Source organism: Leptosomus discolor, chromosome 17 (assembly GCF_034619465.1).
Source record: "Leptosomus discolor isolate bLepDis1 chromosome 17, bLepDis1.hap2, whole genome shotgun sequence".
Classification (NCBI taxonomy): domain Eukaryota; kingdom Metazoa; phylum Chordata; class Aves; order Leptosomiformes; family Leptosomidae; genus Leptosomus; species Leptosomus discolor.
This window is the reverse complement of record NC_141407.1, coordinates 1,827,980-1,852,406: the sequence shown is the minus strand read 5'-3', so window position 1 is coordinate 1,852,406 and position 24,427 is coordinate 1,827,980. Positions and strand designations below refer to the sequence as shown.

At 56.6% G+C, this 24,427-nt stretch overlaps 1 protein-coding gene across 1 annotated transcript in view; it reads right to left on the bottom strand.

The window, feature by feature from the left end:
- Positions 1-344: 344 nt before the first annotated feature.
- Positions 345-24,427, bottom strand: part of CHD6 (chromodomain helicase DNA binding protein 6) — a 49,597-nt gene continuing 25,514 nt past the window's right edge. The window contains exons 20-37 of the mRNA XM_086474936.1: positions 23,510-23,712; positions 22,895-23,094; positions 19,431-19,590; positions 18,910-18,999; positions 17,808-17,911; positions 17,011-17,140; positions 16,665-16,725; positions 15,905-15,962; positions 14,989-15,208; positions 12,709-12,917; positions 9,924-11,483; positions 9,173-9,321; positions 8,692-8,895; positions 7,550-7,996; positions 6,680-6,871; positions 4,733-4,852; positions 3,571-3,675; positions 345-1,534 (exon numbers count right to left, since the gene is read on the bottom strand). Coding sequence (XP_086331062.1) covers positions 644-1,534; positions 3,571-3,675; positions 4,733-4,852; positions 6,680-6,871; positions 7,550-7,996; positions 8,692-8,895; positions 9,173-9,321; positions 9,924-11,483; positions 12,709-12,917; positions 14,989-15,208; positions 15,905-15,962; positions 16,665-16,725; positions 17,011-17,140; positions 17,808-17,911; positions 18,910-18,999; positions 19,431-19,590; positions 22,895-23,094; positions 23,510-23,712 — 5,103 coding nt within the window. The 3' untranslated portion in view covers positions 345-643. The remainder of the gene's footprint in view (positions 1,535-3,570; positions 3,676-4,732; positions 4,853-6,679; positions 6,872-7,549; positions 7,997-8,691; positions 8,896-9,172; positions 9,322-9,923; positions 11,484-12,708; positions 12,918-14,988; positions 15,209-15,904; positions 15,963-16,664; positions 16,726-17,010; positions 17,141-17,807; positions 17,912-18,909; positions 19,000-19,430; positions 19,591-22,894; positions 23,095-23,509; positions 23,713-24,427) is intronic.

Sequence of the window (24,427 nt, the reverse complement as noted above, 5' to 3'; positions counted from 1 at the left end):
CTTTGAGGTGGGGGTGATAAAGAAATTATATCACTACCAGTTATGCTTTTTCCTTTCAAAGAAATGAATATATGCATTTTCAATCATTAGTTATATACTTCTGTCTATACTACTATTCTAGTAACCATGATAAAATAGGGAAATACTTTAAATCAAAAATACACATTAGCACTTACTATAGCTGTGCTTTTTACCCCCAAATACAGGCTTTTTCGTTCGCCGTTGCTGTAGGCAGAAATACCCTTGACTGCGTGTAGACCAAGAGGTAAAGACTTTTCTTTTGCTCTTGTTTTTTTGCTGCTTTTTCTTCTCAAAGGAGTGAGCAATTTGGGGGGGTGACCGAGTACTGGATTTGCTATCGTCAGCTGGGATGAATGACTGGAAAAACAGAACGAGAATTCGGTGCCTCCCATACTAGCTAGACAACACTGTTTATCTAATAAAGTGGCAAGACCCTCAACTATTAACATGTAGTATGTCACCAGAGTTTTTTCTGACAGGGAATTAGGTAGGTAATATTACTCATGGAAACACAGGTTTATGAAGGCGGAGCGGGGCGGGAGGGGGAGTAACAAAGAGCTTATGGGATAAGAAACTCACAAGCCACAATCTTTTTGTGTTTTTTTTCAACGAAACAAAAGTTCTAATTGGTATCGCAAGCCGCTCCGCGCTCCTCCTCCGCTGGTCCGTCCTGCTCCTTCTCTGCTGCCGACGACGGCGTTTGCTCTGTACAGTTTTGACTGTTGGCGGCTCCTTTGTCTGGCAGCAAGACAGTTTCTGGCTCGGGGTTGGCCGACTCCCCTTTCGCTTTCTTTCTCTTCCGCTTCTGGCTTTCCAGGTTTGCTGCCTCCAAGTGCCTGGTTTGCTGTATGCTGGGCAGCGCCATGCCGATGCCAGGGGAAAGGAACATTGAGGGATAGATCAGTCCAGGAGACATCCCTGGGATAAGAAACGGGTTAAAAGCTACAGGACTACTGGTAGTTATTGCGGATTCTGTCTGATTAGAAAACGAACTAGGACCAGGCTTATCTTCCGAGAGAGTTTCTTTTTTCGCATCCTGGCTGCTCTGTTTATCCTCAGTAGCTTTCTCTGCGCTGGCTGAACCACTTTTCGTTGTGCTTGTTAACGAAGCCGGAGCAGTCGCAGTACAAGTAGTTGTCATGGGGGGGTTGAGAAGTCCTCCAACGCCAAACATCTGCGGCACGGTGGCCATGCCTGGCAGCATCATGGGCAACATACTCAGGGTGCTTTTCACATCCTCGCCGGCGGGCACTGCTGCAAATCCAGCAGGAAAGCCAACCAGCCCAGTCAGAGGGATCCCTTGCATGTTTCTCATGTTCTGAAGTCCCACTAGATCCATCCCAGCAATCAGTCCGTTCATGAACAATGGTCCCATTCCAGAAGAAGAATCTGCTACAACGCCGGGGCCTTTAATGAGTTCGCTTCGGGGCCTTCTCCCCCTCCGGCGGGGCCCCGCGTCTCGGAGCACAGGCTCGGTTAGGATGCGATTGAATTTGCTTTCTGGTAAGTAGCCCTGAAAACGAAACACACACAACAGAAAACACCCAACAGTTATTACTGCATCAAATCAAAGCTGGCTTTTCTGTGCTCACATCTGCATCCCAGATGGTGTCAGCACAGAAACATTTGCCTACATGATATGGAATTTGAGAGGTACACACAACTTTTCCCCAAGGGATGCTGCCAAATGCAAAACACCCTCGCTCTGCCCTGACATGATGCTGCAGCATCAAAGGGCACAGGGAGGGAAGAAGGAAGCAGATTTTGACCCCACATTTTCACCCGAGCCCTCAGCATTGATGTTCACAACATGAGAAGCACCGGGGCAGCTCTGTGCCAGACGCCAGCTTAGCTCCCCTCCCAGCTTTAATCATGGCTTTAGCAACAGGTGAAAAATCACGTCTTTTAGATGTGAAGGGCCAAATTTTCAATGCTCTGCAGGACCGCAAAGCTGCATGGGATGACACACAGAGAGTGGACATGCTGTCTGAGGAGCTCCTGCTTAGAGCTTCACTGAGGCACCAGGAAGGTTCTTCTGAGCATTCAGATACAGGACCAAAACCCAGCGGCCACCACAGGGCGAGCCCATCCAGTTACACAGAGCAGTGGCAGGGGATCCACAGCGCAGTTGAAAACTCCATTTTTCAGCACCCTCATCACAGACATTTAAACATTTCCCGTTGTGGCTCCCTTGAGTTTCAATATCGCCGCTCCCTGAACTGCTTCCAATAACAGATTTAGGTAGGAAAAGTATTTCCCGTTGACACCTGCAGTGCAGAAACCTGAATCAAACGACCCTGGCAGCCTGCGCAGCACAGCTACTGCCCAAAGAGGGAGAAACTTCTGCTCCGCTCCCACTGGCACATGGGAGAACCTGCACGGGGCTGTGCCCGTGCCTGGGCTCTGCAGGGCAGCCGACCCCACACCCCCGCCTGCCCAAGCGCCCGGCGCAGCCAGACATCCCTCTGCATGCACGTGCCGGGACGGATGCGCCCTCGCCGAAAGCAGAGTGCTGATGGGGCTCAGGGGTGCGAACGCTAACGGGCATGCAGGCCCCCGGCCGGGGGGCGTGAGCGGGTGCCTGGGGCAGTGGCCAGGCACACAGCTATTCGTACCGGCCAAGAGACCGTCCCCTGCAAACGAAGGTAAGGAAGAGCTGCCAGCTCGCACAGGCGCTGGCCACCCCGACACGGAGCTGCTTCCAGGGGAGTGGGACACACCATGCCGAATCACCAGCGTTAATTAAAAGCCAATTTGAAAGCAGTACAAACCTCCATGCCAATTGATTCCCCCTCCAGCCCCCTGCAAGGGTGTCACACAAACCACTGCAGCCACAAAACCAGGGAGCAGGCGAGAGGGACCACAGGGAAAAGTCTGGACAAGGCCAGCTGGCAGGGGGGGAAAGGCGATCTGGCAGTGCCCGTGTGCCAGAGGGGAGACAGCTCCTCCTCCGCAGGCTCTGCCACGCACCGGGGCAGGGGCTGGCGTGACGAACAGGCTGAATGAATGCAGCGAGGCTCAGCTCTGTCCTGCCCCTCTCCCTGCCCGTGTCTGAGCCTTCAGGCCTAGTGACCTGTAGGCCCTTTAGCGGGCCCAGGGCTGCAGAGGCAGAGTTTGCAGGAGCTGATGAAAAGCCTCGGCTGAGGGTATTTTTGAAAATTTGACCCATAAGAAGGTGTTTTGTCCACTCCCTGCTGTCCAGCACCCGAGGTGGATTACTGCTCCTAGGGTGTTTCTCTTGCCCCTGCTATTTCTAAGCATCCCGAGGCTTTCTGGACAGCCACCCTGAGCTGCTGAGCCCCGTTCCCGGGGTGCTGATTCCCTTCTCTCCTTCCCCTGGCCACGCCGCTGAGCTGTGGCACATGCCCAACCTCCCCCTCTGCCACACGAGCGCTCCCGGTGCTGCCAGCCCTGCAGCTATCCCCGCCTGCGTGTGCAGCTGAGGTTCTGCCTCGCAGCTCCCGGATCCTCACTGGAGAAAGGTTGTGGGGATGGGGAGGGGAAAGAAAAGATGACATGATACAGATTTCTCCAAAAGCTCTAACTTACTGAAAGCTTAACAATGTCAGCCCAGTCAGCTGCAACAGCATACTCCAAGTTTGCATCAAGCCACCTTGGCAATTCCTTCAATGCTGGTGCCGTGGCTCCCCCTAACTATAAAACACAGCAGAAGGATGACCTCTATTGCAGAAAGAGTTACGTAAAATAATACAAGAAATACGATTACACCTCCCCTAGCTCCTTGCTTTGGGCTGCAATTTGGCTGGGGCAGAGACTCTTCCCTTGCAACACATCTTTGCAGGACTCCGTATGCGCCTGCTGCCTCCAGACACACAGTTCAGGGAGAAAAGGCAAGTTCTGCCTCGGTGGCCCGTCCCATCGCCCTCCCCATGAACCAGCAACGGGGACAGAGCTTCTATAAAAGATATGCTCAGAACTGGACAAACCCACGAATTCACCCAGGTCTCCAATGGCCATTGCGGGTGTAACAGAGGGAAACACAGATGTGGCTGAAACAGCCTCTTTCTGCCTCACTCTTTAGTTTTGCTTTTAGATGGGATTAATGTCACATCACCTTCTGACCTAGTGCAGTCCTCAGTGTGTTTAAGAACTGAATCTGGGTGGAAAGTATCCCTGAATGTCCCTTCTCATTCAGAGAGGTGAACATCAGTGCGCTGGAGATTAAACTGCAGCCAAGTAAGTCCGTGCTCCTTGCTCAGTAAGCACGTAAAAGACCTTCAAACCCTCCACTTCCTGCAGGCCCAGCACTGGGATGGGTATTGATATGCTCTGCCTGCACCTCGTAAGGAGGAACAAAACAAGGATATTTGCATGGCAATGTTACAATTTGTGGCATATTGCAGTGAATTCAAGGGGAACAACCAAATCTGAAACGGGAAGCACAAGCCAGGGCTGTGCTTATGGTGGCTTTAAAGCCAAAGGCTGAACTCCTTTGCCATTGTGGAGTCTGTGTACTCTGGCAAGGCTGAACATTCAGATTTTCCTTACTTCACACAGAAAGTCACTTATCTCGCATGCCTGTGTCCCCTCAGGCACACACATGTCCCAGGACAGTGTAGATCAGCGATGTGTTCCAGACTTTTGTCCCTTTCATGGGCTTCTCTGGATTAAATCTTCCCCCAGGTGAGCGCGGGGTCTGCTAAGCATTTCAAGACACCAAGGGCAGAGCACAGAACAGGCCTTCGCTTACCCGCCGTCCGGTACCCTTATGTACCACGGGCACCCGCTCCTCTCCCGTGAGTGAGTTTAAGTCCAATTTGCTGGGGTCCTTGCAGCGTTGCCTCCTCTGCTTGGGCTTGTCTGAAAAATTCTGGAGTGCAAACAAGACAACGTTAATAAGGTCAGACAGATTAATGAGCCTGGACGGCTACAAGCCCTGCAGGAGCGCAGCACAGATGAGCCCCCGAGGGACAGAAGGTCCCTGCAGATCTGGATGGGAGCAGTGCAAGAGGCACAAGCCGGTCTCCGCCCCAGGGCCAGCTCTCAAATGAGCACAGTTGGGTTTTGTAGGTGTAAAGGGGTTTTCAGTGTACCCCACTTGGACTGCTCCAGCTCTTTCTAATTCCCCTCCAATCCCAAAACTTCACCTACTGCCAATTCATATACATGCATCTGTGGACGGGGCGCTAACTGCAACTAGGAAAGAAAGAGAGAACAGGTCTGTGTGTGCCAGCTCGTGTCAGTCTGATACAGCTACCTGCTTCTTGCCAGCTCATCTGTGCTCTGCTTCGCTCCTGTTTCAGCTGTTCCCCCCACAGAGCTGTTGCACCATGTTTCTTTGGGCTCAGCGCCCCTCAGGACCACAGCCTACAGAGTTACAGCCGAGTCGCTGCACACCCTCTGCAGGCACCGAGTCCCGGCGTCAATGTGCCTGCAGGGACATAGCGTTATAAAGAACTACTGCAGGCTCTGATTCCTGAGAGCCAAAGAAAAGACCCTGAGCTTGGTCTGTCCTTCAACAAGCTGAGCTGCTGCAGTACCCCAAAGCAGCTTTCAATTCATCCTACCTGGAGAAGGGACACCTGCCCTGACAGGGGAGACCCTTCAAGGCTGGCATAAGGCACTGGGGGCTTGCTGGGAGCAAGAGGCTCACCAGCAGCACGGCCAGACTGGGCAAGCTCCAGTAAGGCCTCACAGAAGGCAAGGGTAATGGAAAGGAGTAGGAAGGCACCTCCATGCCTGCTCCACCATCTGATTGCTCCTTGCAGAGCTCCCAGGAGTCTGGCCTTAGGCTCAGAGCCACATGTATCTCTGGACTCTGAAAAGCAAGGGCCATCCTGCCCCAGTAAACGCTGAGCGCCTCATGTCTCATCTCTAACGAGCTCCAAAACAGTAACAGCTCGCCTGTACTCCAAGCTCCAGGGAATCCCTGCTTCAGGCACGCAATCCTCCAGGACCAAGGAGCACAGCCTTCTAGGTATTACCACCACATTTCTTCCTACTCTGTTTTACAGCCTGTGCTCTGCCTACCACATGGTCTAGCAAGCTAAATAAGCTGAAACCTGGAGCAAACCAACCTGTGAAACCAAGAGGTGGATGCTTACGAGATGGCAAGAAGAATCAGACAAACTTTGCACCCCACTCTCTGCCACTCTGCACTGATGGTGCCTGCGGCCACGCAACTGCAGCCGTTGCAGCCCGCAACACAGCTGCTTCGGCCCAGTTTTTAAAGTGAGGGGGTTTCCTCTGGTCTGGGAACCTTATTTAATACAACGGCACTGCCTAAAATGACCCCAGGTGAAAGGGAGCAACACAAACAGACCTTCAGCATCACAAATCCCTTTTCCCATTTCTCTCCCGACCCCTGGTGCTTCTGGAAGACACTGGACTAATTGTGCATTGGGCAGACGGATGCACTGGAGCTGGAGAACAGACCCTGGGGCAGAAGGACGCAGCTTAGCAAGTGCCTTTCACTGCTGTAGAGCGAACTGTGCCCACCTCCCAAACCTGTAACGAACCTCCCAAACAGCCCTGATGAACACCACAAGCCACGGTACAGGGAAAACGGACGCATTTTAAGACACTTTGTGGATGCTGAACTCTCTGAACTCAAGAGCAACCACAGGACACCCAACACAAAAGGCAACACACAAGGCAGACACAGACACACACGTGTGCCACCAAAGGCCACCCTTACTGTGCCAAAGCCAGGAACGTCGAGCGTGTAGTCAGACTGCTGACGGAGCCAGTCGAGGAGACTCTTATTTGGGACAGCCTTCTCTGCTTGGCTGCCTCCAGCTGGGACTGGCTGTGGAGTTGAGGTAGCACCAACCGGCCCATCGGGGAGGGGACTGTTCTGGGAGGCCTGTGGCTGGTCTTCCTGAACATCCTGATGTGGAGGGAGGAGCAGGGAGAGCCCATCAGCAGCATGTGGTGATGCACACCCAGTTAAGCAGAGCTCCCAAAGCAGGTCATCTGCTCCCCTCACACAGATTAAACCACATATTCCCAGTGCCTGTTCCTTAAATCACTACCCAGCATTGCATTACACTTCCAGTCAGTCCCCAGCACTGGTGGCATGGAGGGCAGAGATTGCTGGGAGCTGCTTCTGAACTCACCTGAAAACACCCTCATCACCAAGAGAACCAACTTCCCCCACATCACTCCTACAAGTGGTCTAGAGGGACTGGTCTTGCTCCCAGAGCCCCATTCTTCTTTGAGTGGATCCCAGGGTAAAAGGAGAAAGGGTGCAGCAGGCTCTTGGCCACAGCTCCAATGCAGTCAAGGACCATTCCTCATGTTCTCTAACCCTAGACACTCCCCAGGGTGGGACAGCTGCTTTTGATAATGCTTAGCAGGACTCAAACACTCCAGGCGGAATGCTGCAAGCCAGAGGGAAAATTTCCCTTCCTCCCTGGAGTAGTATCTGCTCCAGCACAAGCCAAGCTGTCCTGGAGGAGGTCCCGTATTGTCATGGGCAGCAGAGCTTGTAGGGGAGAGATGGACCACGAAGACAAATCATGCTGACTTCATCGGGGCCAAGTGAAACGGGGGAGCATCAACCCACCTGCAGCCTGGTTGGAAAAGGCCTCTCCTTCAAGAAGATGAGGTCCATCCCTTCTACATTTTTTCTCCTTCCCCGTCTCCTCCTCATGGCAGCGTCGTCTCTTCGGAGGCTGCCATTTACAATTTGTCCTGTGACAGGATGGATTAATCCTGCCTGGAGGATGCCGGACAAGTCCATGCCCAGGGAGCCCTGGAGCGTGTTCACAGTCCCCAGTTTGGGCATGTTTGTGTTCAGGGGGAAAGGAGAGGAGCTCCCTGGGGACCCATCAGAGGCTCTGGACAAGTCCACCGCTGCGTCACGCCAGCCGTTCAGCACAATGGGTGGATGTACATGGGCTGCTGCTAGCTGCTCCAAGCTCCTCTGTTTGGCATCTCTCTCCATCTCGAATTCATAGGGCCTCCTGTGCTTCCGCTCGTCCTTTGCAAAGACAGGGGTCAGGAAACCTTCCTGTGTGTATCAAAGCCACGGAGAGGGTTACAGCTGCTCGTGCACTGCCCAGGGACCACACTCTTCAGACCAACACTGAGCTAACGGTCAGGCTCTTCTGCCTCTCTGCAGGAGCCCTGAAGGATGCCCTTTCCCATGGCACATCCCACCTCTCCTTGTGGGGGGCTGGTGCAGAGGTACCCTCGCACACACGTTGATCTCCCCAGGTGCTATAATCCAGGGTGCTCCACCAGCTGCTGGGCAGCTGGGCTGGGTCCCAGGCCAGCAGCTTCTGTCTCTGCGCTGTGCCCAACAGCGAGAGGAGATGAGAGTGAGCTAGTGACTGATGGGGCAGTGCCCTCTCCTGCACCCTTTCCTTTGGGACACCAGGGCAGTGTCCCCTTTTCCCCCTGACCACGACAGGTGCTCCAGAGCTGACTCTGGAACCATCTCTACAGTCGCAGAGGCTGCAGAGCTGCTGCAGAACAGCCGCCTTCCCAGGAGAGGAGCAGGGCTGGCGAGGGGCTGGGATCACGGGGAGCTCACCGGGAGCCCTCAGTGCAGGGGACCAAGTGGCTTAAGTGATGTGTTATACACCACAAGCGGGACCAAGAGGCAGTGAAAACCCAGGCCCCACTTGGGAAACTCCTGAGCCCTTCTGGGCTATGCTTCACCCCAGAGTCCCAAGCCTGCCCCTGCCCAAGGGCCCCCCTCACCTTTTGTACCTGCGAGATTAACACCCTGTTATTGAAGCCGGGATCAGGGGCTTCCGACTCAGCAAAGCTGTTCCTGCTGCCGGCATTGCTAGCTACTGCTGGAGTCAGCAGGCTTTGTGTCTCAAACTGCTGGCTGGAGGAAGGCCACTTGCCCTTCAGGATGGCATGGCAGATGTTGTCAATGCGGTTGATGATCACACGGTCCTGCAAAGAGAATTGGACGGTGGCAGGCTGGGACTGACTCGTGGATGTCATCTCAGGATTAAAGACAAACTCAGCCCTGGTGACCTCAGCTGGGCAGGGAACTGCTTTGGGCTAAGTGTGTCCATGGCATGGGTGCTTGGGAAGAACACCCCAGTTAGAGCATCTGTGGGGAGCTGCGTGTGGAGGACCAGGAGGCAGAGCTGGGGCCGTGTAAGCCACTGCTGGTCAGGACTATGCAGCAACCTTGCAATACAAACAGTGTTAATTTTAAGCTCACCTTAGGCCACTCAGAGAAGGAGTAAAGTGTCTTCTCCTGCAGCAGCTGGGCTATGGTCGGTGCCCGGGCATCCTGAAGGTCATCAATCTCCCCGGGCAGGACAGAGGCAGAACTCTTGCTCTCTTCCTCCAAGTACTTCTCTGGACCATCTGAGAAAGCGACAGGGAACAGAACCCATCACTGCCCTGCCTCTCTCACCCTCTCGAGGCGGGAGCGACTCCTCACGCCTTCCCAGCCCAGTGCCCAGCTGGCTCCACGAGGGCCCATTCCCCAACCAGCCCCCAAGAAATGCAGCAGCCCTGGGTCATGGCAGGCAGCTCATGCTGCTCAGGAAGGGCCAGCACTCCCCTGGGCTAAGTCGGGGGGGGCTTGCATTGCAGTGGCCCCCATCCCTGACCACCCCCATACACCAGGCGGGTGAGGAGGAGGGCACACGCCTTTCCAGAAGGAGCTGCTCACCAGGCAGTGCCCTGTGCTAGGAAGGGAAGGATGTCCTGCATTCCATGGGATGCTCATGGCAGAGGGGCTGCTGGGGGTCAGGGTGGGAGGTTCTGGCCACCCCCACTGCAAACGCAGCCACCAACCCTTTGTCCCCCAGTCACATCAGCTAGAGGGACCTCAGCTCCTGCAGAGGGGAGGCTGCTCCAGGGGCTCGGCAGCCCCAAGGCTTTGTCTCTGCAGGGAGGACAACAGGTCCCTCCCACCGCAGCCGCAGGTGACTGTCAACCAGAGGGAGCTCTCAGGACCGTACCTTGATTCTGGCTGCTGCTGGCTTTCTCCCCATCTCTGTTCTCACATTCTTCTTGCTTCACCCCCTGGGGCTCGGGGTGCAGGGCCTCCCTGCAGCCTGCCTGCCCCTCAGCCCCTCGGCCCCAGGCATCCCCCCCAGCATGGGGGGTCTCTGTCCCCGGGGCCCCCAGCAGAGGTGTAGGCAGGCTGAAAGCCTGGCTCTGAACCTGGCCCGGTGAGTGCTGCAGAGTGCTCTCCTCATCCAGGCCACGGTCCTCCCTGCCCTCCGGCCCAGGCACCCCCAGCCCTTCGGGTGTCCCCAGCCCCAGGGACTCCCTCTCGCCATTCACATCTTCTGGGCAAGTGTCCTCGGGTGTGGGGAGGCCAGAGCTCTGCTCCTCGCCCCTCAGTTCATTAGCTTCGGGGTCACAACCGGCCCTGGTCCTGGGACCACTCAAGCCTTCCACATCTGCTGCTGCCTCAGAGTTATCGTCGTCCTCTTCTTCCTCCTCATCTTCCTCGCTGTGGCTCTGACTTGGCCCTGACTTTGCCTCCATTCCTTTCTCCTGCAGCAGACTGATGAATCTCTGCTCAGGAGGAACCTTTATTTCATAGTTATGAAGACTGGGACTGTAGAGCCCCATGCTTATGACCCCTTCCATGGCGCCGTGCTCAGGCAGCACTGGTGCAGGGCTGGTGGGGTCTCCCTTTTGCTGCAAGCCTTCGCAGAGCTCTGCTGGTACGCTCTGCAGAGGGTCGCTTTCGGGGGTAGAAGGTGAAGGCTCAGCTTCCTCATTCTGACTGTCCATTCGGTCACAGTCCACCTGCAGACCCTCCAGGAAGGGTGTCTCTCTCATGGCATCTGCATCGCAGCTGGACGGATCCTCGTCTCCCTCTACCTTGCCCTCAGAGAGTTTAGCAACACTGCTGCCAACGTCTGTACAACTCGGGCTGTCTCGGGCAAGGGAGCTTTGCTCACTGTTACAGGCCTTCTCGTCGTACATCATGCACACCAATGAGTCTGGCAGAGAGCTCTCATCATAGTTACTGGAAATGATGTCCCGGACTTTAGACATGAATGTTTCACAGTTTGCATCTGGTGGACTCCCCCCAGCCTGGGACATAGCGCTGTCTACAGTTTCTTGCTTGATCCGACTCTCAGCTTCATTCTCCACGGATTCACAAGTCCGGTCCACCTGGCTGTACAGAGGGGAACTGTAGAGTTTGGAGTTAGTCTGGTAAAGGCAGCACAAGGTTTCTGGGCCTGGCAGCCCCATTCTTTTATGCTGGGCATAGTTCCTGTATGCATCTAAAAAAGACAGCTGGGGGTCATTCATGATGTAGTAGTCAGTGCGATTCAGGCCATGCTTGGCAGTGCCGATCAGCAGGTCCCGATCGTGTTTGCCACACTCCCACCACACCGGCAGGTAGAGGCTCGGCCGGCACAGCTTGAGCCGCTCGTGGAGCTGCGGACACCTGAGCACCTGCTCGCGCACCTTTCGCAGAAGCTCGATACGGTAGAGGGTTCTGGCAGCACGTTCCTCCGTGATGGGCTCCACGTAGATGTCAGGGTCTGGGGGACCTACAGCAGGGACAGAAAAGCCAAGGCCCCATTATACAGATTGATGAGAGCTACTCAGAGCCAGTGATGAGCAAGGGGAGTCTCGCTCAGACTGCAGGTGAGGAGGGGGGGAGTACTTGTAGCCACCGCTGAGGCTTCTTTTCCCAGTCTCACCACCTTCCATTCATTTGCCACCAAATGGACACATTCCCTCGACTTTAGCTGGACAAAGAGCGGCACTCGGCTGCAGGAGATTTCAGTCTTGCCTGAGCTCTGCTCCATCAGCACCAGCGGTGCTGGAGCTGCCTGGAGCTGCTGGCAGAGCGGCTCCCTGGGGTCTGAGCCTCTGGTAGCCCTTCAGCAGGTTCTCAGGGAAGAGTCCCTCAGCTCTTTTGATGAGGAACACCTACCTAAGGCATTTGATCTACTCCAGGTGGTCCTGCTCTGGCAGGGGGCTTGGACTAGATGATCTTTCGAGGTCCCTTCCAACCCCTGACGTTCTGTGATTAACACAGACACCCAAGGAACTGCACCTGAGACCAGACATCCTGCCAGGTCTGAGATGAAATTCTTTCTGCTGCTGTTACAAGCAAATCACTTTGTGCTTAAATAGCCCCCAAGCAGCTTTTCACCTGCCATGTCCTGCATGGTGCCAATGCACTGGGGCTCTGCAGGGCACTCTAAGAAAATGGAGGTCTTGCCTGTTGGCCAGGCTTCCCAAGCCTCCTGCGGTGGGTTCAGACTCCCTTTACCTGGTAGCAGAGCTCTCTAGTCAGCTACGCCACCGCACAGGCACGGTGCGGACTCCGCCCAGCGCCAGCAGGGAGATGGTCAGCAAGAAAGCAGCAATATAGACTGCCCAAACAACCCCCAGCTCCAGTGTGGAGGAGATGTGATCTGCTGCTTCTCTGCTTCTCCTCCCTCACATCTAGAGGTTGCTGTCTTGGATAGAATTGGTTGTGATTTCATGGGAGAGCTCTGTGAGACCTGTGAGAGCAGGGGCTGGAGCCCACAGGGCTGCCCTACCTTCTCATTGTGCTGGGGAGGTGGTACATGCTGGTGACAAGGCAGCCAGAAACGCACGTGGCTTCTGCAAGCCCACAGCCTGTCTGGTGTCTGGCTGCCTCCAACTGTCACTGAAACTCCTCCCTTGCTCACCTGCTCCACAAGAGCAGTGGGACCATTTCTGACCTACAGCTACACGAACCTACCTTTACCTCTTCATAGGCCATGCAATTCCACTCACCATCATCTTTCCACAGTGGGACACCACAGACATTCTTGCACATGGCCACAAAGCTGTGGAAATACTTCTCCAAGCTCTCATCTGTCTTCTTCTCCAGTCGAGAGATGGCTCGGAACTGGGCCCAGTCAAAGATCTTTTTCTCCTGGTCATAGATAACCCCAAAGGAGGAGACAGTGCGGTAGAAATCTGCCTGCTCCCTCCTGGTCCACCTGTGGGGCAAGGAGGAGACATGAACACCACTGAGACACGTTCTGGTCCCAACATGGGCAAGGCCACAGGTGGAGAGGCTCAGAGAGGACTACCCAGTTACTGCCCACCAGTTTTGGGGGAGCTGCCAGGAGGAGCACACCGGGGAGATCACTGCAACCTGAGATCCTCTGCCTCACCGCACATAGTGAGAAGGAGCAAAGGCCACGGGCCCTCTGGCGCTCAGCTCGCTGTTGAAACTACACTTCCAGCTGTTTGAAAAAACACCAAGTGCAGCTCCTGCCTGTGCTGCTGATCGGGCACAGGCTCCAGCAGCTTCTGTGGAGCCACAAACCTATCTCACCCACTCACTCCCTGCCACATCGAGTTGTCTCATCACCTCCATGGAGAGCCCAACTCTGTACCAGGAATTAGAAACAAAGGTCCTGCAGAGACAGCTCTCATCCAGCCTCTTCCAGAGGGAAACTGGGACCAGGGTTCATTGCTGTGAGGATCCTAGTAACAAACACCATCCACCCTGCTGACTCCTGTGGGCTCCTGGGTGCCAGGGGTGGGTGTCACCCCCTCCCCACTGATGGAAAGCAGCCGTGGTGACAGGGGGGGTTCAGTTACAGCACTGTTAGAGCACAACTTTCACTCTGGCTTGGACTCTCTGAGTTTTCACCTTGTAAGGATCACTCAAAGGAATGATCTAAGACAGAGGTGGCAAAGAGCGTCCTGGGCAAATACACCCTGGGGCAAGCAAGAGCACAGAGAAACAGGCCACAGAGAACAGAGCAGGGTGCAAACTGCAGGGCAAGCGCAGGAGCAGGTCACAACAGAGAAAGCGGAGTGCTGTGGGCTGAAGAGTTTAAAGTCAAATCTCAGCTCCTCTGAACTGTGGCTCTGAGCCAGCACCAGCAAGCAGCTGGGACACGCCAAGGGAGAGCAGACAGGGTGACAGCACCCATAGCACTCCCCAGCTGACCAAAATACACCTAGACCAGCATTTCCACCCCTGCTCCCAGGGACCGTGAGCCCTCTGCAGTGATATTTCATTCCAAAAAAGAGAATAACAAAAAGAAAGCTAATAAAAACCCCCAATGATCAAAATCAAGTTGCCCAATGGCGAGTTTGTTGAAAGGCCTTGAACTAAAGGCTGGTGGCAAACTGCCTAGGACACTCCTCTAAGGAGACCCAAAAAAAAAAAGCCCATGGAATGAAGGAGCAGGAAATACCAGGCTGTGGCATCCACACCACAACCACTGATGTCCCCACTCTGAAGAGGGGATGGTGCAACTGGAAGAGGTCCAGAGGAAGCAGAGAGGGAAGATCAGTGGGCTGGAGCAGCTGCCATACAAGGAGGCTGTGAACAGAGATCAGAGGGCAGCAGATACCAAGCGGTTACATGTGTTCCTGCAACGGGGACAGGTTCACAGGAGTCAAAGCCATCGAGAACTGGTGACCACAGAGAGCCCCTGCAGTTCAGGAAGTCCCAGGGCTGCGCACTGGGAACTGGCAGTGATGGAGGCAGCATCACCCTGCCACATACCCTCCCTGGTTTCTGCAGAGAGCCACTCAGGGTGCCAGGATGGTCCCACCATCCTTCCACTTACTGGGACGCAAACGAAATGGGAGCACACCACAACCAGGACATGCCACCACTGGGCTCCTGAGGTCACGAGCAGACTGCTAATGTGAGAGCCACAAGGGTCAGAAAGGCTACGCACAGGGGCTGTGACAGCACTCAGCCGTCACCCCTCACCCATGGTGTGTCCCAAATGCACAATACTGCTCAGCAGCACCCATTCTGCTGGGGCTGGGGGCAATCCCTGGCCCAGGAGATCCTAGATTTGACCCTGAAGAGCTGTCCCCTGCCTTCCTTTCACCGTGTCACCAGCTGCTCCCTGGCTGGGCTGGCTGCCGGAGCCACAAGGCTCCCTTGTGGCTGGGAGCAGCATTCCCTGCCCAGCGAGGACCCACGCACCTCTGTCACAAGGGCAGCTGGCTGCACGGACAGCCGTGGTGACATTTACCTGGGTAAACCCAGGACTGGCCTAAATCAGCTTTGGAAAGGACCCTCTGCTGCATCACCTTTTCTGCATTTCTTTGTTCACCGAGTCCATCTCGGAGGCTCTCCTGAACATCTCATCCTGCAGCCAGTATCCATGGTTACCGGGCACAAGCATCTCGGCACGAGGAGGCAGCTCTTTGCGGTTGCAGCGCTGGTAGACGGTGACGAGCCTCCGCAGTCTGGCTGTGAGAGCAGATGAGACAGGCCAGCAGGATCTGTCTGAGTCGGAGCCATCCTGGGCTTCAAACATCAGCAAGGACATTAGTATTTAACACACACTCAAAGCCACAGGTTCCCGCGTCCCTCCAGCTGGCTCTGAGAGCTCCCTCCTGCCCTCCCCCTCCCACGGGGGACATCAGGGATCACGGTCATGAGTGGGGGGCTGTGGTGACCATTCCTGGGCCTCTGTACACCAAAAGCTGCTGGCTCACAACCTCACCATGTCTGAGCTTCCTTCAGAGAGAGCCCAGAGGCAGAGATCAGGGTAGGAATGATGTCTCCAGGACAGCCCATGCATGGGAGAGGACTGCAGCTCCCAGCTCCACAGTGGGGCCAGCCAGCCCATGGCATCTGCCAACACTGTGCACTGCAGAGACCCTGCACGCTCATCTCATGCAGGCAACTGCACGGGCAAGGGCAGGCTAATGGCTTCTGGTCACCCCCAGCCGGCTTTGGCTGGAAACACTCTTTTTCAGGACCCTGGCTGCCCTGCCACAGGGCCCATCCCTGGGTCACAGAAGACTCTGCATGGGAGGGCCCTTGACAGGACCCTGCCCAGTATACACTACCTCACCCACTAACACAGAGCAGCGCGTCCCCCCACCCCAGCAGCGTGTCCCTCCCACCCGGCAGTGCCTGCCTCAGCGCCCTGGCTCCGGCTGTGCCGTGCCAGCCCCTGGGCAGCCACGTGCTGCGCCGCGGGAGATACGGCCTCACCTGCCGCTGGCTCGTCCCGCTTCTCACTGGCTTCGCCCACCCCAGCAGCCACGATGTCCTGCAGAAGGAAACCATCAGAGAGGGCTCTCCAGCCCTGCAAGAGCCCCCTGTACTTGCAGCCCACCCGGCCCTGGCAGGGTACGGGGTGGCAGGACAGGCAGGGCCACGAGTCCCGTGCCCTCGGGCTGCAGTCGCTGGCTACCCTCAGCACATGGGATCAGAGCAGCACGGACAGGGGAGGTGACAGCTCAGTGGGGCAGTGCTGTCCGTTTTGGGCCTAGAGGGAAGGTGCACCACAGTGACACAGGCTGTAGTGCCACTGCCCAGGACAGGGGCACTGCAACGGCCTCTGCTGCTGAAACGAACCCTGCACCCTCCCATGCTGCCTCACTTACTCTTCCTCTCCCACAGGGCATTTCTCTGCCCAACTCCTTTGCCAGGGCCCCATGTGGCTCCTGAAGCCAAGTGCAGGAGGCAGCACCCTGGCGTCCCCAGCCCTCAGTCCCTGTCAGCTCCCCACAAGGCAGGAAAACACACCAAGGCAACAGCAGAAGCTGGGCTCTAGCGAGCAGAGACGACGCAGACAGCGCGGGGCAGAGCCCGTGCATGGCACAGCTAAGCCAGGACGGAGCAGGGTCACCAGCAGCGCTGGTCCCACAGCGTCCCGCAGCAGAGCTGATGGAGCCAAGCCTGCAGCACGGGGTGGAAGGGCAGGCTGGGCAGCAGCAGATGTGCATCCATCACCATGAATCACACTCACCTCCTGCTTTGGCAGCCCCTCTAGCTTTTCTCCACTGCTCTCTTCCTTTTCCATGCTGCCCCTGGGTTAAACAGTGGATTAGTGTCTTGTAGCAGCAGCAGAGCCCCCTTGGCTGTGCCAGTCATCAGCAGGAGGGAGTGAAGAACTGGTGCTCATGCCATCCCTCCGCCTCATATTGGGGAGCCAGCTCCCCGCTGCCTTCCTCCTGCCCACTGTGCTCAGACACACGGTCTGCTTCCTTCCTCCTCCTGTGCACAGCACACACCACAGCACTGCCCGACTGCTACCACGGTCCCCAGGAGCGAGCCAGACAGCCCCCGAGAGCTTGGCTCCATCCCCTGCCCACCTTTCGGCAGTGTCCTGGGCCCCGTCGCTGACGCCCTGCTCCGCAGAAAGCAGTTTCTCGTCCGGCATGCCCACCTTCTCCAGAAAGCACAGCGCTGGGTCCGCCCGCATGGCATTGTACCTCTCGTAACCTGCCAACCGCCACGGGCCATCAGAAAGGAGAAAGACAGCACAAAGCCAGGCCTGAGACTGGTTCAGGCAAACCTCCTCCTCTGTGGGACACAGCTCTCACTCTCTGTTCTGTGCTGCTGTGAGAGCCAGTCTCACCCCAGAAATTCAGAACACTTTCCCAAAAGCTGCTAATTGCTCTGCAGTCTCTGGGCAGCAGGCAAAGAGAAAGGTCAGCCTTTCCGTCCCACCAGGCAGCCCTGCCCGGTTGGCAGTGCAGCACCCCGAGAGCTGTGCACAGCACCTGCAGCAGACTGCAGCTGGGAGCCAACAGTCCTGTGGCTCCTGGAGGCCACAGGGGGACTTCACGACAAGGCTGGGGATGCCAGGAGAGGCTCTGTGTCTTCCTCCTTGCCCTCACGTGGCAAACCAGAAGAGTCTGCCACAAGACCGGCCACGGCCACCCTGGGCACCGCAGTGTGCCTGCCCCACCACCTGAACGCGCCAGCAGCACCGCAGGGGCTGGCGCCTGGGGAGAGCTGCCTTGGCCCTGGGTGGCTCTGGTGCATGGCTGTGGCTCTGCCCCCTCAAACTGACGCGATGTCCCCTCCAGGTACCAGAGCTCTGGCCAGGTTCTCCACTTGGGTCCCTCTCATGCTCCGGCACCCGCCAGACAAGCTGGGTACACACCGTGCTTGAAGACGCCGATGAGCAGGGATTTATCGGCTTCGGCGTTCCACCAGTCCACAGGGATCTCCACATAGTCAATGTCCGGCAGCAGCACATCCAGCTCCCTGCGGCAGACAAGGTATAAATGCCCCTCTGCCAGCTTCACCAGATGCTGGAGTGCACTGGGCACTGCTGGGCAGGGGCAGGGGGAAGAGAGGAGCCATCACTCGCTGGCTTGGGGACAGCTAATAGATGCGAGGCTGGCCTGGGGCCCTGCCGTGGCCTGGCCTGCACATCTCCCTGGGGTCAGAGAGCTGGAGCCTTGGCTCCACCACAACCCACTGCCTTCCCCACCCTCTTTCTCCACAGACGGAGAGGCTGCATAGCCCCTCTCCCCTCTCACCCAAGCAACACCGGAGGACTGGAGATCCTGTCTGATCTGAACAACATCTCCTGGGGGAAACCACTTCAAAGCTACCAGCCCCAAAAGAACAGCATGTCTGGAGGGGTGGGCTGCAACATCCCCTCTGTACAGACTCATGCTGAAGGAGCTGTGCTGGGGAAGGCAGCAGCCCCTGCTCTAGGAAATGAAGCTCTGCATATCACACTTCTCTCTAAAGCACCAAGAGCTGAGTCTTTGCAGGAAGGGCAGGAGCTGTCAGGCCGCAGGCTCACTGGCAGTAACAGAGCCTGTTGGCTCCCTTGTCCTCAGTGCTGGGAAGTGACTGCAGGCCACAGCAATGGGGCATACTCTGCTCTGAGGCCTGGTCCTGGGAACCAGGCACAGTCTTTGTGGGCTCCCAACTTTGGATCAATGGCTAATTTGTCAGGCAGCACATGGAGGCTGCAGGGTGTCCCTGCGTGTCCTCTCCACGCCCCAGGCTGGCACTACAGCCTCAGAACTGCCTCAACAGGGCTGTCATGGCTGCACTCCCTGCTCAGGCAGAGTTGCTGTCTAAGGATGAAGTTTTGCCTAAGCAAGACCTGGGGATACGACCATGGGGTCTGACTCACCCAGAACCATGGTAAGACCAGACATGGCTGGGCTGGATGGCTGTGGCGGTGCTCAAGCGCTGCCACCACCACCCTGAGAAGCATCGCAGGTGTCACCGTAAGGTCCTACCTGGCGGGGGTCCCCTCGAAGGCTTTGTCCGCGGCCTCCCCAAGCACTTCAGCCTTCAAGTAGTACAGCATTCGCACCCGCAGGAGAACCCTGGCCCGGGCAGCAGAGAGGAATGCACGCTAGCACCAGGTGCCCAGATGCCAGCCGAGGGCCTGGCTCAATGCCCCTCCCCAGAGCGTTTGCAGAGGGACAGCCCGAGGGTCAGCAAGGCCAGGGAAACCCGCTCGACACCATGTTTCCCCATGTGGGAGGACCCACTTTCTCAAAGCAGGACAGGCACTGGCCATGTGGTGTCACACCACAGTGCCCAGCCCAGGGCCATCTGCGGGGGCCCTGCGGCCGGAGGTTTGCTGCTCAGGGCACAGGTCCCATTAGCTGGAGGAGCACCTGAGAGCGGTCCAGCAGCTGGAGCATCGTGATCCTGCACGGGCTGTGAGCCCTTTGCAGCTCCCTCCCACCCTCCCCATGCTAAGGCCCTCAGCCCACCACCTCCACAAGCGGGCGTGGGCTCCCACACTCACTTGTTGCAGTGCTGCTTGAGGTGCTTCTTGTAACTGTCGTCATGCAGGACGACCTCGGGGTTGCAGGTGGCCAGCCAGTCTGCGTTCTTTATCTCGGGAAGCAGCATCTGGTTCTTTGTCTTCTTCCCCTTCCTGCCTCTGGGCACCGGGGCTGACAAGCCTGTAACAGCAAGTGGCAGCCAGTGAGCACCGGGGGCCAGGCCGGGCACCGCGGCGAAGTGTCTCTGGTGCTGCAGTGCCCAGGCAGGGCAGCAGGGCCAAGGAGCTGGAGGAGGCCGTGCAAAGCTCCTGGCTGCAGGTCAGAGGGTGGGGGAGGTGCATGGGGCAAACACAGAGCACAGAAGGCTCCTTCTCCGAGAAAAACTTGGTGACTATGACAGAAAGTTAATTGCTGTGAGTTCTCAGTGCAATGCTAAGCCCAAAGGACAACATGGTCCCTTGATGTATAAAACCATCACAAAGAAGGACGGAAGGGACCTTGGTCCCAGGCATGGCTCTTAGAGCTTTACCTAGACACCACAGACAGCTCTGAAGTCCACCCTATGGGGGCAACACAGTGATTTGGGACAAGAGTTCAAACAAGAGGATCCCAAATGATCAAAGACCAGAAGATAATCCTGATGATCTGATCTGTAAGGATTGTTTCCTATTGCATGCATCAGGAGGAGGGCTGCATGGGAACCAGATCACTGCAGGGGGCATTTACACTTAGCAAAGATGCCAAAGGGAAAAGGAACGCAGTCCCATCTGGCTGACAAAGATAAAATGAGATCCAGGGGCTGGAGCTGAAAATTAAACACATTTTCAACCTTGAAATAAGGTGCAAGTTCACAGCAGAATGCGGAAACAACTCCTGACGGAGTCACTATTGTTTGGAGTCTCACAAGAGGGATGAGCTGCCTCGCTGGGCAGGCGTTTCTGAGGCAGGGTCCTGAAGATGTCCTCTCCTGCCTATGTGCATGAAGGGGAAAGAAGTGCCTCAGCAGTCCCATCCCATCCATCTCATCTTGCAACACCATGGAAGAAGAGAGAGAGTTGCCATGTCCTCTACACCTGCATAAAGTTTGCAGCTCCACAACAGGACAAGGCCTCCAGCCCAGGTGGCTTCTGGAGGCCTGCAGTGGAGACCAGGGCTCCTGTCTCCAGCATCGAATTTGCCTGACGAACTCTGGGCAAATGCTGTGTCCTCAGCAGCTCGGCCTCTTCCAGGACAGAAGGCAGGACGGGGCCGGATCACAGCAGATGTCTGACCTGGGCTGCCCACGTGCCATGCTTACCCCTCACAGCCACACAGATACAGGATTGAGAAGGAAAATCCCCAGGATGCACCAGCAAGGGCTGGAGGTTGCTGTTGCTTTCTGCACACCAGGGAGGCCCAGAGCATGTCTCGCCTGGTCAGCTCTCTGCAAGCACGAGTGGTACCTCAGGCTCCTTGGCAAGCCACAGCAGCACCTGTCGTGTGGCTGCTCTACACTGGAGTGTTCTGCTCTCCTCCAGCTCCTGAGGTTAGGCCAGATGGTTTTGATGTTCCTCTGGCCAAGACCACATGGAGGTTTCACAGGTGGGAAAAGCCATTCTGAAGAGCTGGTGGAGAAGCTCCTGGTTGCTTCTCTCTGCTAAATATCCAATTTCAGTGCTGCTCTTGCACTAAAGCATTCCTGACCCTCCACTGAAACCATGGCTTGTTCGTTACTTGACACTATCTAAATCAAGCCCATTCATATCAGCCAATTTCTCACTCTTGCTCTGCTCCCCACAGGGCTCTCAAGTCCAGTCCCAGCACCGCTCTGGGCAGGGCTGTGTGGCAAGGGCAGGAGGCAGCACTGCCAGAGTGGCTCACATTGTAGGAAGTGATTGGAGTAACTGAAAGAAGCTGCTGAAGGCCACGTGCTGGTCCTCACACTGTAAAGCCAGCTGGACACTTCCAGACAGAAGGAAATGGTGATGTCAGGTTTTAAGCACCAAGTAACATACAGCACTCCAGAACAGCCCTCCTTGTGCTCCACCACATCGAAACAGAACCCCAGGTTTCAGCCTGGCTCCCTGATGCCAAAATCAGGCTGCACAGTCCCAGCCTCCTCGCTACTCACCTTGCGCCACAGACCACAAGTGCACAACCAGCAGCACGCAGCCGTGGGGCTCTGAGCACCCCGAGGAAGCGCTGTGGCTTCTCCCAGCCGGCCCTCCCAGCCCAACTCACCTGTCCTGACAGGCGCAGGATGCAGGCACTGCACTGCTAGGTCAGTCCTCTGACACAGAACGGGCAGTGACCGTGTCTCCCAGGCCACAACCCTCCAGCTGATCCCAGGGCCAGCACCAGCTCCCTCTTCATATCCTTACAGACAAAAGCCACAGTGGCTGCACGATGCCGTTTGCACGGTGGCTCTATTGGCTGTGCTGCTCCAGTCCTAAGGGACGTCGATGGAGAGCAGACGCTGCACTGCAGGCAGGGAGGCGAATCTGCGGCGCCCCCCTGCCCAGGCAGTCAGAGACAGTGGGAGGGCAGGGCTGAGGAAGGCTCTGGGTGGCGCCTGTCTGAAGCTGAGGATACACTGGAAACCTCCACCCAACAGAATGCAGATGCAATTACAAATCGGACATGTGGTGTAATATGCGGACCTCACACACACTGGATAATAAGCGTGTAAGTCCCCTGAACAGGGAGAGCACAGCTAAACCTGAGATAAAGGGTCCTGTTAGAGGGAGTGAGAGAAGGCAGCACCACCTGGGTAGGATTCTGCAGTGCAGAGGTCTCGGGACAAACTGGCACTGCACTCACACCCATCAGGGCAGGCACTGCAGACCAGTATGTCTGGGACAAGAACCATGATGAGAGGAGACACAGGCTGGCGACCTGGGGCGAGGCAGCTGCACAGACTGCCCCACCAGCTTCCCCGGCGCAGCCGCGAGTGCTGCATCTGGTGGTCTCAGCTGTTGGCGTCAGGGCTGGGGCTGCCACCAGGCACAGGCAGGGTCCCTGCCCAGTGACCCACGCCGTGTCCCCTGCGGAACAGCCAGGCACACCTATGCTACGAGTGGAATAAGCACCTTCACGCCTCTCACATCCAACGGTTACCCGTGCTCCATGAGCCCACTCTCTAGTGTGCCCCTCTGCAGGGGAACCCTGACAGTATCCACAGGCCAGAGAAAACCTAGCAGTGCCCACTTGAAAGTAGGATGACACCTCCGCTCCCACCACAAGGCTTTCTCTGCACCAGTCATGGCACTGGGAGCCCAGAGACAGTATCCCCCACCCAGCCAGCTCCTGTCGCTGGCTCTAAGGGTCAGTGTGGAGGTCAGTCCCATGGCAGCCACTTTCTCTGTGCAGAGAGAGTCGTGGTGCTCAAGCACAACCGCTTGCTGGCTGTTTCAGTCAGCTCCACTTGGAATTCTGCAGCCTCAGCCCCATGGGCTGGCACAGCAGCCATGGGTACAGGTGCAATGGCAGAGAGAACACGCAATACCTGAGTGATTCTGCAGAGCCTGGTTCTGGCCATCCTTTGTCGGCGTGATGAGATCCCAGATAAAACTCTTAATCTTCTCATCCCCCTTGTAGTGTTTGACACAATAGACCAGCAAGGCCCGACAAATCATCTCCATGTCCTTCTCATTCAGGTGCCACTTGAACCGTCCGTGGGTCAGGATATCTTTCCAGCGTCCCCAGCTGGAATGGCAAGAACACAGACAGAGTAAACACTCCTGTGCAACTAGAGACCTCGCCAGCACCTCTCACTGGGAGCTCGCTCAGGGGCACGGCCCTGCCAGCTTCCCTGCATAGGGGTGTTCTGTCCCCACATTATGGGAGCAGGGAGGGGGAGAGGTTTGCCCAGGACTGAACAGGGCAGAGGCAGGAGCAGACTCTGGAAGCGCTGAATACCAGCTCACGCTTTGCCCCCCTAACTCTGCTTCCATCCCAAACATTTGCTTAGAGCCCAGGTCCCACCAGGGAGGTCACTCCTGGAAGGAGGGGACACTGCAAGCAGGACGGACTGGAAGTGGCTGGGGCAGCCAGTGGCCCATGTGTGTGCTGGGGCAGCTGGAGGCTGTGGCCGTGCTCTCTGGGAAGGGGCGAGCCTCACCCAAATATGAGCAGGTTCTTCTCCACGCGGAAGCACTCAGCCCGCAGGTATCGCCGCGTCTTCTCGTTGAAGCGCCGCGAGCGCGTGGGTCGCTCGTCCGAGTCACTGTCCAGCTCGGAGAACTCCATCAGCTCATCCTCTTCAAAGGAGTTGTAGTGTTTGGTTTGCTTCCGCACCCGGGGCCTGTCGATGACCAGGCTCTCCTGCAAGGGACAGAGAGGAGAACACACTCAGGTATGGGCAGAAACACCTGCCTTCCATAAGGGCACAGTACGTCCTCTTCCCCGCACTGCCACCCTGCTCTGCTCACACCTCTGGTTCCTGGCTCACCAGCCCCAAGGCTCGCCATCACCTTCCCACCGGAATACCTGCTCCAAATTACCGGCATGCAGCTCTGCCTGCACCCATGAGACAATTCCTGGCCAGCACAAAATTCAGCCTGAATGATGGCAGGCTGAAAATCAGGCCCTCTGGGCTCAAATTGCTGACAACCAGCTGCTGATTCAGCTCTGAATCATACTCCTGGCCCTCCTAGCACTGCCTGTGCCTAGCGCTGTGCTAGAGGCGGTGCAATTTCTGTGTCGGGGGGCATAGGTGGGCTGGAAGAGGAAAGGCAGCTTCCAAGAAGGTGCAGGAGGGAGCAATATGAAATTAAACAGCACACACCTGCCTCCTCTCCTTCCCCCCACCCTGTCAAATGAATCCATGTCATCTAAATCTGCCTGTATTTCAATCACGTGGGACACCCCCCCCCCCCTCTCCCATTCTCCCTGCTAGAGCAGTGAGCTCTGCAGAGCTGTGGGGCCTCCCTGTTCCTGCTGTCTAACACCATATCTACTGCGTGGCTGCCTCAACGGGCATTTCGGCAGGCCCCAGGGCCTCACTGAAAGCCAGCTGCAGCACCCAGCGCTCAGCGGA